A 20,905-nucleotide genomic window follows, 5' to 3' on the forward strand; every position below is an offset into this window, starting at 1 on the left:
GCGTTTGTGAGCCCGAACCTCATTAACGACGTCACCAAAGGGAACCGGAACGCAGTCCAAGAGACAGAAACAACCTGGTAATTGGGCCCAAAGGTGGCGTTGGGCAGCAGGCCCATAAAGAAGAGGACGTGCGTATGGTTGTGTGTGCACGTGGGACAGGCAGACGTCCATTTGGCTGAAGGCATTGCAGTGCAACTTCCTGGCACGCTAACACTTTAATGGACCAAGCCAAACTTTATCTGAAGACAAAAACAGACAAAGAAGGGAAAAAAAGCACGTAGGAGAGGAAGAGGAAAATAGATCTAATGCCGATGAAGGTGTAGAACCTGAAGAAGGGGGAGGCTGGATTCTAGAGCTTGTGAGTCTGTGTGATGGGTTAGATCTGGGTTAAGATTGTGAGTCTGTTTGATGGTTTGTGAGTCAGTGTAATGAGTTGTGAGTCTGTTCAATAGGTTGTGAGGCCATGTGAGCCTATGTGATGGTTTGTCAATCTGTTTCTCGGGTTGTAAATTCTTGTGAGTCTGTGTGAGGCTTTTGGAGTTTGTGTAATGAGTTGTGAGTCTGTATAATGGGTTGTGAGTCCTTGTGAGTCTGTGTGAAGGTTTGTGAGTCTGTGTGAAGTTTTGCAAGACTGTGTCATGGGTTGGAAGTCCTTGTGATTCTGTGTGATTTTTTGTAATTTTGTGTGATGGTTTGTGAGTCTGTGTGATTTTTTGTGATTCTGTGTGATGGTTTGTGACTCTGTGAGTCTTTGCAATGGCTTCTCAATGTAAATCAGTATAAGTCTTTATTGTAGTTTGTGAGTCATTTTTGATGGTTTGTGAGTCTTTGTGTGTGTGTGGGTGTGTGTGTGATGCTTCCTTGTGTCCATGAGCAGATTTTCAGAATAGACTGCTTCTTGTTAAATCCAGGGTTAAACCGCTTCCTGAACCCTTGTTGGAGAAGGCTCAGTCTTCAGATAAAAGGTTGATCCAGGAATCAGGTCCAGGCTGGACCTGCTGTATGTTCCATCTGACCCTGAGAGCAGCATCTAGCTGGGAAGAATCTATCCTGCCCTCCTAGATGCCCTGAGGTGACCCCTCCCCCCTCCTGGCTGGTAGCATGAAACCTGTTTGGGGACAGGGCATCTGCTGCATGTGCACGTCAGCATGAAACACCAGAAGTTGCTCCAATCTGCTGCATGCCACCGCCATTCGGACAAAGAGGCGGGCGCCACACTCGCCGGGCTGGAAGGGACAAACAAGGATGGAGAGGCGGCCCCTGGCAAAGTGGCCCCAGCCCCATTTTCCACCTGATTAGGAAGAACGAGCCGGGACACTGAGACATATGCTTCCATGCTCCCTTATGGAAAAAAGCACATGGAGGGAAAGAGGCGGAAACAACCAGACAAGAGTTTCTGGAATTCAGTCTGCAAAGTGTGAGAGGCTGAAGGAGGAGGAGGAAGAAGAGGAGGAGGAGAGCAGAGGATTCGCTCAGTTCTGCTCGACATCAGGTTCAGGGTTTACAAGGATGAAGCTGCAGTCAGAACCAGATGCTAGTCAGGGTCGTGATTCTGCAGGAGTCCAGTTCCCTTGAATTAATTATAATGCTGGATGCTCCAATGTTTCTGTTGTGATCTTCTTGTTTTGTTATTTAAAAAAGAACAAAATTGATCTCAAAAACCAAAAGGTACACATAGCAAAATGAAAAAAACAAAAATATCTAAGAAAAGAGCAGAAAAAGAACAGGTAATAATGAATATTAATTCATATTTATTATTATTATTGATATTATTATTATTTCATTATTAATAATATTGTATTATTATTGTTGTTGTTTTATTATTATTATTATTATTGATATTATTATTAGCAGTAGTATTGTTATTATTAGTAGTAGTAGTAGTAATAATGATTATTATCAATGTTCTGAATCTACTATTAATAATAGATAATAAGAAAGGAAACAGATCACAGAGGGACTTCCTTACAAGATATAAAGATCATCTACTATTTTTGCCCACATTATGTCCTGTTTGTGAATGCCTGCAGTGGGTAACCCAAAGATACCTTGAGCAAAAAGTAGTCTATTTTAGTGCTACAAGTTTCTACAAGTTGACTTAGTGCAGGGAGACCTCTTTATCAGGGCTGACCAACCCTGGTCAGCCCTGATAAAGAGGTCTCCCTGCACTGCTTGATTCTGACTACCTAAAATTAGGTGTGTTCAGGCTATCAAGATGTCGTAATCACAGAGAGTCTTACGGAGCGTCTGAATCATTTACCCCTCACGCTGAGCCGTCCATGCTGAGGGCCATCCACCGCCACCAGGAATACAGCATCAATGTTGTCGCTGTCCACGATCTGCAGCTCCTCCCATGTAATTGGTCGGGACTGACCCTCCAGCAGGTCCAGACCTGAAGCACCACAGATGGATTTTGATGTTCTGCTTAAGTACAAAAACTACAAATCCAACAGTTCTCTGATAAATTAAGTAAATGAGATAGGGACATAGTCAGACTGTGACTTCCCTGTGATGTTACTTAAAGCTGCATACCCAGGTTCCAGGACACCCTGGGTGCGATGGTTTCTGATGGCCTGATGGAGATGTGCACCAGCATGGGTGGACTGGGAAGGAAGGAGGTGTCTATCGCCTGAAACTCCACCTACATTGGAGTATAGTTGTTTAAGTTCCGTCAGACTTCAGGTAAAAGCAAGCTTGCTCCATAGCCAAACATGTTAAATGTAGAGGTTTGCCGTGGACTGCTTTGCTGGGTAATCACTTTCATTGTAATAAAACAAAAAGAGTGATTATCATGGAATTTCTCAGTGTTTAATGCCTCAGATGAGTTCTTAATGAAGCAACATCACCAGTCTGGAGGTGTGTACACACTTGGCATACCCAGGAGCTGTGAAGATGCAGTTCAGCTCAGAAAATTACTTCATCCCAAAGATTTTAATGCCATCTCCTTTTCTTATAACCCAAACCATCCATGGTCTGGTCTTAAGTACAGCCCTACCTCAAAGTCCCGGCGGTGGGGGGAGCTGCTGTTGGGCGGCTGGTATGCTATCTTCAGGTGGTGGAGGTCAAGCCAGCTGAAGGACTGAATGGGTCTGGTGTGGTCGTCCAGGTGGGTGATGTAGCCCTCCCCGGGTGGGACAGTCACGTTGAAGACCAGCTTCTCCTTTGGTGACTCGTGGTCTTCGGCGTCCAACGCTGCCGTGGTAAACGGAGTCAGGATGAACTGGTCTACCTCCAGGATGAAGGAAGCCATGAATCCTGCTTTGGGGGGTTGGTTCTGCATAGCACCAAGGATCAGAACTGGCAGCCACACAGCCTCTGACTGAAACAAAGGAAGCATCTCAATAAGTTTCCATGTTAAAAAACCTGTTCACATCAACACTTGGCACACAAAAATCAACATGTTTTTTCACAGTTGGGAGTGTGGATGTGTCAAAAGTAGAACAAGTTTTTTTTGTTATCTTAATGTGCTAACACATTTTACAAGGATCTTTGAAGCCTTTTAAACTTTACAGAACCTCCTGCTCCTTGAAGTGTGGCATCACCTTTCTGGCTGCCAATCAACTGTGCCACTGATGGCGCCAAGAAAACATTCAGTAGACGTGACACAATCCACTCTGCTTTTAGAGGCAGAGGAAAGCCTCCACACATCCTTTTCCTCGACCACAACATAGTTTAAAGCTGACTGAGATTAGTGCAACCCTGACCTCCAGCAGAACCCTGGTAGCCTGCTCACGCAGCTCCACTCTGATGGAAACATAGTCGATCTGTGGGGTTGGAGGACTGAGGTGTTGGTACTTCAGACCCAAGCTCAAGAAGTCCTGGCAGCCTGTTTTTAGATGGCGGATGCCCTCTGTGTCATGAAGACAGGGCTTGTTTCCAGGACACAGTGCCACCTGTCGACCTGGAGGATCAGAGCAAGAGAATGCAATAAACAAACGTGGTCATATGATGTTTCTGATGTTTAAAAAATATATATTTTGAGTAAACTATTGAAATTCTTTAAGTTTCCTTTTTTTTCCCAGATAACCTTTAGGGCTTAATTTCACTAAATCCAAGTTCATTTGTAACAGTTTAAAATATGTTTAGCTTTTATTTAGCCTTTTTCTTATTTAACCTCTTTTTAAAGATTTTTTCTTGCCAAAATTAACATTTAACATTCAATTAGCTTTTTATCATTGTTTTTTTCTGATTCAAATGTATGGAATTATAGTGTGTAAGATTCCTTGTGTTCAAGATTCACCATAATTGTATGTTATATTTGTGACTAGAAGATTTTAAACTCTTCAGGCCTGAAACAATTTCCACTTTTATATAAAATATTCTTCAATGATTGTTTTTCCATTTTAGGTGATGCTAGATTAAATGGAGTTCTGGATGTAGTGGTACACTGTAGGGGTTAAAAGCTCTACTTTCAATGTAGAGCCCCACTTTAAGGAAAAATGATCACAGCCAGATAATTTATTGTTTTAGAACAAAGTCCCACTTCAATCATCTTTTGATCTATTCTGGTTTGTGTACTCCTTTTTACTGATTGGACCATGGGTCTGGAATAAATTCTATCCATCTATCTATCTATCTATCTATCTATCTATCTATCTATCTATCTATCTATCTATCTATCTATCTATCTATCTATCTATCTATCTATCTATCTATCTATCTATCTATCTATCTATCTATCTATCTATTATCAAAGCATTCCCATTGGTCTTTTGATTATGTTGATGCCATTTTCAGCCAAAATAAATAAAAACCTGTGTTATTTTCTAGGACATAGTTTCTGCAGAGCGGCAGAAGTTCATTTGAAATTCACCTCTGAGATGTGGGCGGGATCGTTGGAGCACATTACCACTCCCTCTTCCCATCATCCATCTGTTTACACTCTCTCCCGCTAGCTTACAGCTCCGCACAATCCTAAACTAACATTATTGGTGCAACAAAAACGTTTTTTAATACAGATTCCAGCTCAGACGAAGAAAACAAAGATGTACATGGATCTGTTTGTCTGCAAGTGGGTGTATCAGAAAGGGTTTTCTTTACTCCACCCTCCTTTAGAATGACAGTGACCTTCTTGTACCTTACAATTCAGCTGTTTTACAAAACACAGTAAAGCCTGATCCTATCGGCGTAAAAGAAATATTACTTTCTGTTATTATGCTGATACATATTAGTTTGTATTTGTTTAAATGAATTGTGTCTACTAGGTATGCATAAATTTTGCATGCCTGGGTGATTGGCTCTGTGTAGAGGACGAGATCACTAGACTTTATGTAATCGATTCAACTATGACAGCTAAAACATCAGTAAAGATACATTATTTCCTGCAGTTTTTGATAAAAACACAGATCTCTGATGCAGGACAGAGAACCAACCTTTCCTGTGTGGGGCGTTGTCCTCCCTGACCAGCTGACCTGCAGATGGGACGCCAGTGTCGCTGGTCATTAACCTGACGGTGCAGATGCGGTCAGCAGCAGCCTTGATGGTCAACATGGAGCTATTGATGGCGTTAGATAAACCCAAGAACTGAGGAACCACAAGTGGCGTGCTGCCTAGCGTCACGACACCAGACTGAACGTCTACCACCTGGATCTTGAAAATCACCACCTCCACCTGCGTGTCCACGGATCTGAAGCTGAACACAGAAATGGTGAGCTCTAGATGGACCTGGTAGATCTTTTAGACCAGGGGTCTGCGACCTAAGACTCTGGAGCCACATGCGGCACTTTTATCCATCCGTTGTGGCACTTCGGCTTTACAGAAAAATGCTAACAACCTACATAAATAATGGCTTTGTAGTATTGGTGAATTTGTTTCCGTAAAGCAGTTTTTTATGCTTACATGTTTAGATGTTCAAATAACTGACTTTACATGTAAAGTTTGTTCTGATCTTCTGCTGAACAACAGTGTCTAGTAGCTGTTTTGAGAAATAGTACTTAAGGTATATAATTGCATTTATATGTAGAGATTAAAGAAAAGGATTTTATACCCATGTCAGAATGATAGCAAATGTCATGTTTGACTTTCTTGCAGTTTTAACTTTGTAAATCTTTGGACTGTAAATCTGCTACGACAGATCTGTGTCTTATTTTACAGACATAAAATACTTGGGTCCAGCTGACATACCTATAGACTCTCAGCATCACAGTGTCCTCATCCAGCAGAGGACTGCCGTTGTGGATGTACTTTACCTCATCCTCCAGGAAGTTGCAGTCAAACACCTGCAGATCCAACAGAACACAGTGATAACTCAGCAGACTCTCCAGTAGCAACAGCTCCAGGACTAACATGATCCTCTCACCTGTGGGCTCAGCTTCCCCACTCTCTGTGTCACTGGTTCGTTCAACACCACTTCCACTTTGCAGTCGGCATCCACGTCGGTGACGAAGCTCAGCTCAGACTTTGTGACGTAAATCATGCGGCCTCTGGCCACTTGCACTCCAGAGTTTACTGCAACCAGGGAGCGAGCACAGCCTGTTGGCACGATGGTCAGCAGCAGCAGCAGCAGAGACGCGGTGAGAGCCGCCATGCTGCCACCTCCTTCACTGATCTCTCAGCTGATGCAGAGCCGAGACGTCTTCAGCTTCATCCCCCTTACCTCTTCATCTGCAGCCTGAAACAAGAAAGAGATGGACGTCCACTCCATTTCATTACAGTCTGCACAAACTCATTGCATGCATGTGGATTTAATGTAAAAATATCCAAAGCTTGTAACCTCACCTGCATTGATGCCACAATAACCTTAAAAATGTAGACGCTTTCAGGCTGCAACCAATTTAACTAGTAAGAATCTGTGAAGAATAGATGCTGCTGTGGGAGTTATTAACCAGAATTAAGATATTTGAAGGGTTTCTATGGCAACAATGATGTATTTTTAAAAACTTACTAGCATCCTGAAAGTTAGCCTAAAAGAGAGATGAGTCTGTTATTGTATGGGTTGAGAGAGGAAATTAGCAGTTTGGAGGGGTGTCTTTGTTTGATGGAAAATAGCATCTGATGACCAAAGAAACAGGTCAGCTTCTTTCATGGCTGCTTTGGATGAACATGCAGAAATGTCCACGTCGATAATTTAAGTACATTCTTTATTTATTTATTTATTTGTTAACTGGTGTTTGTGCTTGCCACACCCACATTGTTAATACAATAACATTAAATCTGGCCTGGATGTTTTCAGTATGGTATTCTACTAACATGCTGGTCTAGGATTTTGGCAGTTCCAACATTTAGTCCTGAGAAGCAGGAGGTGAACCAAGACAGGAATTAGGATTTGCTGAAAGAATACTTAGTGTTCTACCCTAAATCAGGCAAAGCAAAGATTTGGCAAATATGTTTTGGCCAATGTATTTGAAAAATATTGGCATGACCACAAAAACCCCTTCATCATTTATCCCTTACAAAACTGGACCTGACACATTTTTCTCATGCGATTTTTAAATTACAGAAAAACTTCCAGCTTTGTCTAAACCAACGAGGCAGCAAACATGAGCTCAACACATCACCTTCCCCGAGGTTGGGAAAGTTGTTCTGAGGCCAAACACCTTCAGCTGCTCCTGGTGCCTTCAAAGAGGCTCGGAAAAATCTTTCCTCACTCAGGATCAGTGTCCTACTCAAACCCCAGGAAGCTGTAGTCCATACATTTCCCACATTTAACAGTACTACAACCCCCACCCCCCACCCATAGAGTAAGCGACAACACTCACTTACATCAGATCAACACCCTCTGCTCCTTAGCTCCTTAGCTTCAGTCTAGACCACTGCTCAACACAATGTCTGCTCCACTTTTGCAGAAAAAACTCCCAGCATGCAGCTGGCCGGCCAAGTTCCAGCCCCTGCCACCCCCACTTACCCACCCCCTTCATAAAAAGACTTGTTTACCCTCTTTTTAAACTCAAATCAGAGCCCAAAGCAGGAAATACAGGGTTAATGTCTGCAATCCCCCAGAGGCACATGGGCCAGTCGTTCAGCAGAGGGTGGGGGGATGTTCAGGATCAAACAAGGATCATAGCCTTCACTTCCTGTCGAGTTTGCTTCTTGGTTTGGCGTTTAAAAAGGATATTTTCATGTTTGATCAGACAAAAGCTTCATCTAACTATACATGACTGTACAGATCTGAGGGGGAAGGAGGGGTTTGTGCATGAGGTTCTGGAGGGCCAGGTCCCCCAACCTGACAACAGTTGAGCTGTTCTGCTCAGCTGACCCCCCTCTGAACTTTTGACCTAAGGATTAGCATGGTCATGGTCACACTTCCGGAAGTTCTACTGAGATTGATGAGTCAATTGAATCAAATGCAACATTTGACTTCCTTCTGTCTGGCAGATCACAGGCGTTTATGGTTTTTGACCAACAGGAACAGTTCTGCTTCAGAGGTTAAGCACATTCAAGAGTCTACAGACCCATGTTTCTATTCTTAAATTATTAATTTCTTTAATCTGAGAGGGATGAGCCCAGCATTCCAAAAATAAAAAAGAGAACCTGGAAACATGAAAGTCTGAACAACCAGAACTAAAACACAATAGCTGTGGTTTGAGTTTAGTGAAATTTTGGTCTATTTAATAGGAGGTTGTACTGAGAAGGAATCAGCTGCCTGCTGACAGGTGTAGAAGGAATTGATGCCAGGAGAAAGGATAAAAAAACACTAGGAAAAATAAATAAAACAGGTAAACAAAAGGTATAGAACAGATTCACTGAAATAAATTCCAGTGGAAAAAACAGTGGAAGGCTGAGGCGCAACCACCCACAGACCACTGAAAATGACAGACCAACAGAACCCTGGTGTTGATGGACCCATTAAGCACTGAAAAGGATTGACCTACTGAACACTGAAGAGGATTAACCTACAAAACTGAGGATGAGATGAGATAACTAGTTCCCTATCTGCAGAGCCAAGGGGAGTAGAGATTGGGTCGGAAGTGAACAAGTGGATGGCCAATTGCCCACAATTGGAGGTGACCATGTCCGAACACATTGTTTCCAAACTATTTGTTTGCATTGCAACAGTGCCATCAGTGCAGAATGCAAGAACCCATCCCTGCAATGCAAGAGTTAGTGATCTTAAAAAGGCCTTCTGGATCCCAGGTGGTGGCAGGAAAAATTTCCCTTCCACTTTCTCTGACCAGAGATCAGGTATGTTTGCATTGTTTAAGTCTGAGCTCGGTGCTGGACTTCTTGGCTCACCAGCTTTGGTAAAGGTGTAGAAAGGGACAGCATATGTCCCTTACAGTGATTGGTACTTTAGCCCCATCCAGTGTGGTTAGCTTACCCAGGGGAGTGGTTGAGACTCCCTGAATGGTAGCTTCCATTGCAACTCAGGGGGTGAAACCTATTCATCCAAAGCCATTGATTCAGTGGATTTGTCTTCCTTGCCTGTGGAGGAGCGAAACAAAGTGATAGTGATGATGACTTGCTATCTGATCACCCATGAGATCCTCTTTCTGGATGAGGTCCATGTGCAGCAAAGCTACCTATGCATCCCTCTCTCAGACTATGAGGTAGTGAAAGAGCATATTAAACATTTTCTTGGGTCTCAATTGATCAGGGAAATTTGCAGCCTGTATGCTTCTCACATTGTGCTTGTGCGAAAATAAAAGATGGTAGTCTTCACATGTGCATTGACTACCAACAGTTAAATAGCAAGTTGAGAAGGGATGCTTTTCCTCTCCCTCACATGAAAGTATCCCTGCACTCAGTAACTGGTACCCGCTGATTTTTTACTATGGATTTAGCCAGCGGGTACAAGCAAGTTCCGGTGTCAGAGGCAGATCGGTCCAAAACTGCCTTTTCCCTCCTGTTTGGCCCTTTCAAGTGGAACCGCATGCCTTTTCGACTGCAATGATCGCAGCACCTTCCAACGGCTGATGCAGTGCATGTTTGGTGACAAGCAATGCCAGTTACTTTTCTTGTATTTGGATGACATTGTGCTCTTTTCTTCCACAGTCGACCAGCACTTGGAGAGGTTGGATTTGTTGTTTGGATGGCTGAAGCAGGAAGATTTAAAGGTCAAGCCAAGCAAGTGTGCCTTTTTCCAACATTAGATGCACTATTTCCATTCCACTTCCATGTAACCTATGAACATCGTGTCTCCCACTGATCCTAATAAGTTGGAAGTGGTGGCCAACTGGCAAACCTCAAGTAATATTCCTCAGTTGATGTCATTTTTGGGCTTTGCCAGTTATTAGTTGGCCACTCCCTTGCATAGACTGGTTGCAGAGCTGGATTGTGCCAAATCCAGGAAGAGGCCTGGACGGTGTCTGTCAGAGCACTTGACTGATGAATGTCAGCAAAGCTTTTAGAGTCTCAAAGCTAAGCTTACTCATGGACCAGTGCTGTCCTATGCTGACTTTTTCCATCCGTTCATCCTTGAGGTCGATGCGTGTCGTAGGGGCCTGAGGGCAGTGTCATCTCAGTAAAGAATATGTGATGCGGCTCGTCACATATGCCAGCGGAGGCCTGCGGCCCAGTAAATGAAACATAGCCAGCTTGGCTACATGAAGTTGGAATTTCTGGCTTTAAAGTGGACTATGACCAAAAATTTCACAGAGTATCTCCTTGGGCAAAAGTGCATAGCCTACAATAACCCCCTCAGGACCATGCAATGTTGACCTTGTAATAAAATATAGGTCTGGGAGGAGCAACAAAAATACAGATTTGGAGTATGTCCTTCCTGCCTTCACCAACCCCCATCAGGCAACAGGGTGATCCCCTTTTCTTCTGATGACTTTTAATTGGGTCGGGTGCAGGTGCCCACTGATGGTTTAGTGCACAATTGGATCCAGGAACAACAGGCTCACTTAACCCTTGTGCTATCTTAGATGACCCCACCCTCACATTGACGTGTTCTCCCTACCATGACAAAGGTGGATAAAGGTGAAGAGGATTTAATGTAATCCATGGACACCAGTGAAGAGCAGAAAAAAGGGTTCAGCGCACTGTCTTGTTGGGTCTAGATGACCCCACTCCCAATGTTAAAGTGCGTAGGATAGCACAAGGGTTAAAAGCGCACTTGGTGGTGCAAGAAAAAGGTTGCAGGTTGGGGCAGCAGACAAGATGAACCATGACCAGCATGTGAGGGATTAGCTAGTCTTGATCCGAGGCTTTAGTACATGGGAGTACCACAAAATACAGGACCTAGGGAGTGTGGCGGTGCATAGGGTCCAGAGGGGACCTGAGGGAGGGTTGGTGTACACTATTGCGCCAACTGAGGATCTGGCTAGAAAAAACCGATCCCTTCTAAAAGCTGTAATGACAGAGATCCCCATGCAGAACAGTGGTGACATCCCGAGTTGTGATACCGGGTCAAGTTCGTCTCAAACAAACCAGGACGACTGGGCTGACAGGGATTTGTTTATGGTGAGGCCAGGCCACCTCTCTAGGGCAGAGGGGGTAGAACTCTCTTCTGAGCAACCCCCACGACTGGGACCAGCTGCAACTCGAAACCGGTCCAGCAGCAGCTGGGGACAATTCTCTGGCTCAATCAACTGACACAGGTATTAGCAGTGTGCCACTTCGTTACATCTCGAGTCCACGACTGGAAACCATTCTAACCTTCACAGACTTCCATGATCTGTAGAGGGTGAACATGGCATGACTTCTCATGCTGTATCAGTGTTCTTTAGGCCATGAATATAGTTTGTTCCCTTGTTTCTTTAAATCCATTTTCGGGGCAATGATGCAAATTGTTGGGGTGGACTGTTGCCGGTAATGAGCTAATTGGGTTGCTGTGTAGGTATTATCACTCCCATCCTGGTGCTGTTATTGAACACCTGGCCACCCATAGAAGCTGAGCTGGTTCTCCCTCCTTCTTGGCTGAAACCTTTCCTGGTTTCTGCTCTTCTGTCAGTGCAGGGGTTGTCACAGTGCCTCGTCGCACATCGGATTTGTATTCGACTGGAAAACCATAAATTGGACTGGAGCGTATGGCGCCCCACCCCCTCCCTTCAGGTGATATCCAGCGCTGTTTGGGTCTTTGGTGTGGAACCTGCTACTGTTTATTAGGGGTCTTGTTGCCTTTGTCGGGACTAATAGTGGATGCTTCATGTATCCCCCCCCCCAACTGCTCCACCATGACGCTGAGTCAGCCGCTGAGTTAGCGGCGTCCCCCTCTCCCAGTGCAGCTGATCACATGGTTGCGCAGGCACTCCATGTACTTGGTAACGCTTAGGTACTCATGTTATTTTTGCTCTTCTCCGTGGCAGTCCTGTTTAAAAGGGCTGACAGACTATATTGTTTTAAACTGGTTAATTGTTGGTTTTAATGTGTCTGTGTGCCAAATAGGGGGCTTTTAGTATGCTGTTTTTGGTTTCTTTTTTTCTTTTTTCTTCAGAGCTGCCTGCAACAGTGACTGGTGCTTAAGTTGAGGTTTCTTATGTGTCTTTTTTGTGCTGTGTTTTCTCCCTGGGCTGGATTCCCTTCACATCCTGTATATGCATGTGAGTGGGCTGTCTTGGCTGATTTGGTTATTTTTTAGTAACCAGCTCTCATTTGGGCTCTAGGCCCCTTGTGATTTTATCCAGTGTGTGCACTTTTTCACGCACATTAGGAGTGTCACTCTGTGCCTTAAATCCAGAAGCCTGTGCTTCTATGGAGAGAAATTAGACTCAGTCGGATTTGTGCGTGCGTAATTCTTGATTTGTGCGTAAATTAGGATCTGTGTATGCATATTCTTGCTTTGTGCATGCGTAAATTAGGATTTGTGCATAAATTTGGATTTGTGTGTGATTTGTTACTCACATAATACGTTTTGTGTATAAGTTAAAAAAATATAAAATGAAAAAAATACAAAATGCAATTTACGTATGCACAAATTAAGATTACAACAGCTTGAAACTACTTACACACACACATCTTTAAAAAACACGCACAAATCCCTTGTTACGCACACACGAAGCCAAAGTTACGCACGGATCTACCGTGAGACTGTTTTCACGTCTCACAAATCCGTCCGTAAGTGTTGCGTTTAAATACCAGTGGAATGCTCGGTCATTAGAATTTTCCTATCAGCCTTCCCTTCTCAACGTATTTCCTTCAGTGGGTGTAGCAGGGCTTTATAAAACTTTGAAGGAAAATAAAAATTATCGTCTGAGAATATGACGTTCACTTTTAAACGCTAATATATATGTTAAAAGTATATTATTCTCCGAGACACCGAATTGATGTAAAATGCGTAACAGGAACGACCAGTAAGGGGCACTGTTTTTTTTCTTCCGGAAAAATCAAAGGCAGTCAGACTGAGAGAGTCACGGGAAGAATGGCGGCGCATCTCGGTGGTCAGCGCCCGAAGTAAGTAGCCTCTATGTTCAACACTAACATCTACTGTCTTCATGTATTGATTGAGTCATTGTCTGGATACGTTTAGAAGGGAAGACTGATAGGAAAATTCTAATGACCGAGCATTCCACTGGTATTTAAACGCAGCACTTACGGACGGATTTGTGAGACGTGAAAACAGTCTCACGGTAAAGCCGTGCGTAACTTTGGCTTCGTGTGTGCGTAACAAGGGATTTGTGCATACGTAAATTGCATTTTGTATTTTTTCCATTTTATATTTTTTTAACTTATACACAAAACGTATTATGTGAGTAACAAATCACACACAAATCCAAATTTATGCACAAATCCTAATTTACGCATGCACAAAGCAAGAATATGCATACACAGATCCTAATTTACGCACAAATCAAGAATTACGCACGCACAAATCCGACTGAGTCTAATTTCTCTCCATATGCTTCCTCCTTCATCATTTAAGTGTGAGAGGTGCTGCAGCACAATCAGCGTCAGGCACTTTATGTCAGTCCAGCAGCAGCGTGTTTTGAGCGTCATTTATTGCAGAGGAGGCCCGTCTCATCCCTCATGCATTCATCTGGATGATAATTATTCACCGTGATCATCTTCCTCAGTGTTTCAGGATGTTTTCCGTCTGCTTTTGAGTCAGCTGATGCCATTTTTCCGTGTAGGGGCACAAACTTTGGTTATACAGATTAAGGAACCGGGCGACCAGCTGTTGCTCAGTGTTAAACATTGTTTTACAGCCGACAAGGATGCCGACAGGCCAGCATGATTGAAACTTCATGATTCAATGCTTGAAACTGTTAATTTTATTTGTATACAAAAAAAAATTCCGTTTTCTTGTTAGAGTTTTGTCGTGTGATAATTCTGAATTACTGAATGTTAAAGTTCAAGTTAAGGTGCATTAGAAGAGGAAATTACATGAGTGCAGCAGAGATATTGTCTTCCTATTTATGCTAGTGCATTCCCCTTTTTTTCCACCATAACTGTGATTGAAAATATTTTGTGTATTTAAACAAAAATTTTGAGACTAAAATATGTTGATATTTGAAACCTTTGTGTTGCTTTTCAAGCAGTTTCGTTTTTTTTAATGTGAAGTAAATATTGTGAAATTTTAATTATGAATAATATTATGAATATTATTAAGGCTGCACGGTGGCGCAGTGGTTAGCGTTCTTGCCTCATATGTGGTTAATTGGTTACTCTAAATTGTCCCTAAGTATGAATGGGTGTGACAGACTGGCAAACTCTCCAGGATGTCCCCTGCCTTTGCCCACAAGTGGCTGGGATAGGCTCCGGCAGCCCCATGACCCCGAAAGGGAACAAACGGATTAGAAGATGAATGAATAAATAATATTTACGTATAGCTTTTTGCAGTTTTTGTTGTGTGATAATTCTGATTAATTACTATTCAAATTTCTATACTTCAATCTTCTCTGTCTCTATCATAAGGAAAAAACCTAATTTCTGGGCTGGTCATTTCAGACACATCCATGAACCAGTTCCCTTTAACTTGAATTTCAATTGACCAGCCGTATGTTCTTAATAAAAGAGCTGCTTTTGGTCTTCGCCTGCTTTGTAGGAACTTGCAGACAACACTGTGGATGTGAATTGGACAAGAAGGAGTGAGACCACAGTGACATCTGCCATTACACGGCTCTAGGTTACTCTGGGAATTTTATGTTATAACTTTGCTAATCTGATCAGCACCACGAGGTGATAGTCAGTTAAGTGTCATTCAGTTTGATCATGTTTAGCTTGTCCTATGGCCCAGTACTGTGTGTCACACAAACCGAACTGATGCCACTCTGCTTCCCAGTAGTCAATTACCTCTAGTTTTAAACCACCAACAAGTTTGTGATTCAAATAAGTATAATTCATACAAATGTATATTTATCCTTCAAGTTCAGTAAAGACTTCATTATTAAAATGATAAACTTTTACATAAAAAAACATAAAGAACATTTTTGCCTAATTAAAATTAATTGCTCCAAGGGACAATTTATCAGCCAATTTCATCAATCAGTGTTTCATTTTGTAATTGAGAATCAATTAGATCATTACATTTTGTTAAATGTTAGTAGTATTGCTCAGCTTCTGTGAGTCAATCCACTTCAGTGTTTTATGGGTCGATCCTCTTCAGTTGTAAATGGATTGATTGCTTTTGTGTTCAATGGTTTGATACTCTTGAGTGCTTGGCAGTGTTGGGGATCTTACTTTAAACAATTAAGTGCTACAATTACTAGTTACATCCCCCTAAAAGTAATTGAGTTGCATCTTGAAAGTATTAAGTTACTCAGCAAAGTAACTCTGGTTTGTTTACGTCAAAATACTGCAATAAATTTTATATTTTTGCTCAGCTTTCCACAAACATAAAAAATAACTAAAGTACAATAATGTAATGAAAGTGACACTTCTAGTAGGCTGGTATAGTTCTACCAATGAAAACATCTATAAACCACGGACAAAAACTGATCATGAAAAATACAGCTTATCATAATACTGACATGTAGCTGTCAGTGTCTTTGAATTATTAGCTTAATTTTAAAAGTTTTCTTTACAAAAGATAGAGTTCAGTAACTGAACAAACAGAAACCCTTTTACAGTTTTTCTCAGTCGCTTTAGTACAATTCTCAGATCAGAATTGAAGTTTGCAAATATGTGTGTGCATTTCTCAAAACAATTTGTACAAACAGCAAAAAACTATGGATTTCTTGCAAAAGCCTGTAACTTGCTCAAAATCTTTAGTTCATCTCTCAAAACTAAGTCTATATGTCATTGAACATGTCAGTGCCATCAGAATGTCAAGTCCTTGTGTCATTGTGTACGAACAAGACAGTCAAATTACTTAGTCATGTTGTCAATATAGCTGTGTACTTTAGAGGGAAGTTCTGATGGAAACTATGGCTAAAGTTTTGATGACAATTATTGTAAAATGTAAGTTACACCTTTTTTGTTTGGTTGAAAGAGACTCGACAAGATTCACATTTACACTTTTATTGTTCATATTGTAATTTGTTGACAGACCATGTCATACCAACATAGAAAAAACCCACTGCAAACAGTAACACAAAGGGGAAAAAAAAGATAAGATAATATTCTGTACAACAGTACAGGCAGTACAGTAGGAATTGGTGTGGTCTTCCTACACCTCTTGTCGTTCCTGTATGTTAGGCCACAAATTCTCATCCACATCACAGCGAAAATCCTCTCTTGCAATGCAGCGAAATATGTTTATGACATTATGACAACTTGGTCAACCATTTTGCAGTTAATGACTTATGCGATGAACTAATGACTAGGTGTTTTGAGAAGTAAGACTATTGCACAGTGAACTATATAATACATTTTGATCACCATGACATAAACGATTGATAATGTAGCAAAGAGCAGAGAATTGTACATATTCATTTGCATGGATGTACTAAAGCAATTGCAACTTGTTCAAAGAAGTGAGAAACTGCTTATGTGATGTGCACAAGTGACATCATCATGTGAAGATGGAACAAATAGTTTTGAGAATTTCATTCTGCTCTGAGAATTGTACTAAAGCGACTGAGAAAAACTGTATCTGTCCTGAATCCCATGTCCAACTAAGACCTTCTGAATTGGTCCTCCTGTTGAAACCAAAGAAGTCTTTTTTCAGCCGGAGAGCAGACAGACGAGTTTTTTACAAAGCAAGAAAGAAAAGAGGACAGATAAGAAAAGCTCAACAAACCTGCAGCAGCTGAGCTTCTCTGTTCTGTCTGCTTTAGCTTCAGCCTCAGCACTGGCTGAACAAGTCTGAACATAAGCCAGAATGGAGAGAGAGTTTGCAGGAAGTGGAAGTTCTCCTCTTTTACAGCCCCTCTGTCTGCTGCTCAGATTAATGGACTGGGATCTGCAATCCCAGAAGAGGCTTGTTAACATCCCCATGCCTGACCAGCTCAGCTTTGATCTTCATGAAAGCTCATGTTCGCCTCTTAAAGGTTCCTCTGAGATGAGGGCGTCAAAGTCGTAATTTGTGTGGGAAACCTTTTCCCACACAATGGCCTGATGTCTCAGACACTTGCGTATTATTGTTCCTTCTGAGGACTACATTCAGATGTGGTTCCTGTTTAGAGAAGGGCTCCAGGTCTCTGTCTGACAGAATCACATCCTGGATGGAATCTACTCTCAGTCTGTTGGATCTGCATTCTTCATTAACGTGGACCCTCTTTGGGCTCTGATCCAGACTACATGTGCAGGCGTTGGGGGAATCCACCCTGTGTTAATGGAGAAACCAGAGGATCAGCTGAACACTAGTCCTCCCTTCAGTGAATTATGGTTCCTACATATCCAGCCAGAACTCATTTCCAGATCTTACAGTATAAATTAATACCAGCACAGTAAAAACTAATTGCTTTCACTGAAGGAATCTAAAATATTCTGTCTTTTTGTTTTAAGTGCAGTTGTAGAAAAAAACAATGTAGTCAAGGCTTGTTATATATGTATATATGATATATCTATCTATCTATCTATCTATCTATCTATCTATCTATCTATCTATCTATCTATCTATCTATCTATCTATCTATCTATCTATCTATCTATCTATCTATCTATCTATCTATCTATCTATCTATCTATCTATCTATCTATCTATCTATCTATCTATCTATCTATCTATCTATCTATCTATCTATCTATCTATCTATCTATCTATCTATCTATCTATCTATCTATCTATCTATCTATCTATCTATCTATCTATCTATCTATTTATCTATCTATCTATCTATCTATCTATCTATCTATCTATCTATCTATCTATCTATCTATCTATCTATCTATCTAGATAGATAGATATCTAGATATACATATATAACAAGCCTTGACTACATTGTTTTTTTCTACAACTGCACTTAAAACAAAAAGACAGAATATTTTAGATTCCTTCAGTGAAAGCAATTAGTTTTTACTGTGCTGGTATTAATTTATACTGTAAGATCTGGAAATGAGTTCTGGCTGGATATGTAGGAACCATAATTCACTGAAGGGAGGACTAGTGTTCAGCTGATCCTCTGGTTTCTCCATCTATCTAGATAGATAGATAGATAGATAGATAGATAGATAGATAGATAGATAGATAGATAGATAGATAGATAGATAGATAGATAGATAGATAGATAGATAGATAGATAGATAGATAGATAGATAGATAGATAGATAGATAGATAGATAGATAGATAGATAGATAGATAGATAGATAGATATAGGCATTTGTATTTGATTCAGATGCCTGATGATGCAATCCATTCTAGAAATATAAATAGTTGGGGATAAACAGCTTCATCTGAACAGATCTGAGACTTGGCTAGGTGAAAGTTTGTCTTTTTATTTTAAATCTGTTTTGAGGCCCAGTCCTTGACTCAAGGCAGCAGCAATGCAGGAGCCAAAAACCCAGCAGAGGAACTTTGTTTGGAGACACATGAACTGATGGTAAAGTTCAGGCGTGTTCTTCAGCGATCACTCCTGCAGATGTCCCCCTGCTGCCTCACGGACTCGTGCATGAGCTGAAGCTTATCTGTCACACTGACTTAAGCTGATTGGACGCTCTGCTGCCAGAAACGCCGCTGACTTCCAGCCCACTGTCCGGCTCTCTGATCTCTTCTGACTGCTACCCTTTTGCTTGGTAACTTCAGAGCTCACGACAGCGTTTGGCTCCCTGCCCACCTCTCCTGGGCCTCGGGGCCCCTGTCAGCTTGACACTGGGACTCCTTCACCCTCTGAAATTAATTTGCTTCCTCACTGACCCATAATTAAAACCTCAACAGTCGGAATGTGTGACTGGAGAAGAACTCTGTGTTACTGGAAGTTTCTTTGTTGGTCAGCTCTCACAGTTTTGGATTTTTTTTGGCGGCAGATGGGAAGCTTCAGTGCAGCCCCCTCCCTGAAACCCCCTGCTGGCCTTTTCTAACCACCCGCTTGGCTGGAAAAGCAAGGAGGGTTGGCTGGGATTGGAGGGACAGTTTTCAGGTGAGCAGTAGCCTTCAGTCAGACCTGAGGGTTCTGGACAGATTCAAGCTCCTCCATGACAGTGCCAGCCTGTTCACCATCATGGCAGGAAGGAGGAACAGTAATCCTGCTCCTCCTTATCAGCACAGCAGCTGCCCACTTCCTGTCTGTAAACCAGCTGAACTCATCGTGGCTGAGTTCAGCTGGTGTCGATGAGACGTCACTTATTTATTGAAGGAGTTTTTCATGTCATTTCTATTAGTCATGGTTTCTAGTAACCCTTGTGCTACCTTAGATGACCCCACCCTTGCATTGACGTGTTCTCCCTACCATGACAAAGGTGGATAAAGGTGGAAAGATTTCATGTAATCCATGGACACCAGTGAAGATCACAAATCATGAAGAAAAAAGGTTCAGAGCACTGTGTAGTGGGTCTAGATGACCCAACTCCCAATGTTAAAGTGCCTATGATAGCACAAGGGTTAAAACAGAAACAAACAATATAAATGATAAGAAGAAGAACAAAACCGTGTTGCTGTTGAAAAACATACGTGTAAACTTCATAAAATGAAGGACAGCTGTTTCATCATCTAAATATTAAATTACCAGGGTCCTTGAATGCACCATCATGTGCGCCGGTGTTCTCTGAATCCTTCCTACCAGTGAAAATTTTCCTGCCACCACTCACTGTGCATCTTGTGGTTACTTCACTGGATTTTTGCCATTTTGGTTACTTTATGTTACATTTAATTGTATACTTAATGCAACTAATCCAATGGTACACTTTTCAACTCAGCTCTGAACTATTAGGCTAGCTCACTACTTAACTTCTGGGACTCGTGAATTGTTTTCAAACTGCGTCATAACTGCAACAGATCTATGAGGTCTTTCGAAGTGAACACTGCGAGCGCGGCGCAGAAGATGAAATAAAGCTTGGCTGAGCGGTTTAGTTCCAGCGTAAATTTGCAGTATAGCAGATAGAGGATATCTGCCGGCCGGTCAATCACGTCAGCCATCCAGATCACGTCGGCCCCCAACGCCAGAGGGTAGGGGGGTACAGGAACACGGAGGGTGCGAGCAGACCAGGCAAGGGAATAGCCCTCCTGCTGCACCCACCCCTGGAGAGTGCTGCCAGTCCCACACAAGCAGCCCACCACCACCTGGGGGTTCTGAGCATCCCCTCATCCCAACCCCCGGCACGAACCAGTGCTCCCTAAGGGAGACCTACCCCTCACTTCTAGATAACCACCCGCCCACCCCACAGGGGGTCCAGGAGAGATCAAGGCAGGGTCCGCCTCGGAGGAGGTTGCCCAAGAGAAGTGGGTGTCCCCGTAGAGCTTTGTAAACACTGAACACTGGCCGACCAGACTCACCCACTGATGGGTGACAGGACAGAGTTCCCCGAGGACCAAGGTTGGGAAACACTGGTATTGGGTACAGAAGATCAGAGGTCCCCCCTTTTTGTATAATGTGTGAGTGTTTGTGTGCTGGAGTGTATATTGTTGTGGTGTAAAGGGTGTATGTAATACTGGCACAATAATTGCCAATAACTTGGCAGGTAGGGCCCTGCGAAGACATTTCCTACTTGCTGGCAGTAACACCCCCACCCCCCACACACACACCAGAATTCATGAGCAAGCAGTGGGAG

General features: G+C 42.4%; 1 protein-coding gene across 8 annotated transcripts in view; it reads right to left on the reverse strand.

Annotated features, from left to right (window-relative positions):
- frem1b (Fras1 related extracellular matrix 1b) overlaps positions 1–17,125 on the reverse strand; it is a 54,210-nt gene extending 37,085 nt beyond the window's left edge. For 4 of the 8 annotated variants that reach the window (XR_013655495.1, XR_002873156.2, XM_023954062.2 and 1 more), the window contains exons 1-8: positions 7,702–7,841; positions 6,299–6,610; positions 6,124–6,218; positions 5,373–5,632; positions 3,705–3,901; positions 2,996–3,319; positions 2,533–2,641; positions 2,261–2,392 (exon numbers count right to left, since the gene is read on the reverse strand). Coding sequence is in view for 6 of the 8 variants with exons in the window: in XM_023954062.2 (XP_023809830.1) it covers positions 2,261–2,392; positions 2,533–2,641; positions 2,996–3,319; positions 3,705–3,901; positions 5,373–5,632; positions 6,124–6,218; positions 6,299–6,526 (1,345 nt within the window). In the remaining 2 variants the exon portion in view is untranslated. Of the gene's footprint in view, positions 1–2,260; positions 2,393–2,532; positions 2,642–2,995; positions 3,320–3,704; positions 3,902–5,372; positions 5,633–6,123; positions 6,219–6,298; positions 6,611–6,717; positions 6,819–7,701; positions 7,842–9,256; positions 9,361–16,999 lie in introns of those variants that run through there. The other 4 variants (XM_023954059.2, XM_078945702.1, XM_023954061.2 and 1 more) reach the window with 4 other exon arrangements.
- Positions 17,126–20,905: the final 3,780 nt, after the last annotated feature.

The sequence above is a fragment of the Oryzias latipes genome, chromosome 4 (assembly GCF_053564925.1).
Source record: "Oryzias latipes strain Hd-rR chromosome 4, Olatipes_Hd-rR_3.1".
Classification (NCBI taxonomy): Eukaryota; Metazoa; Chordata; class Actinopteri; order Beloniformes; family Adrianichthyidae; genus Oryzias; species Oryzias latipes.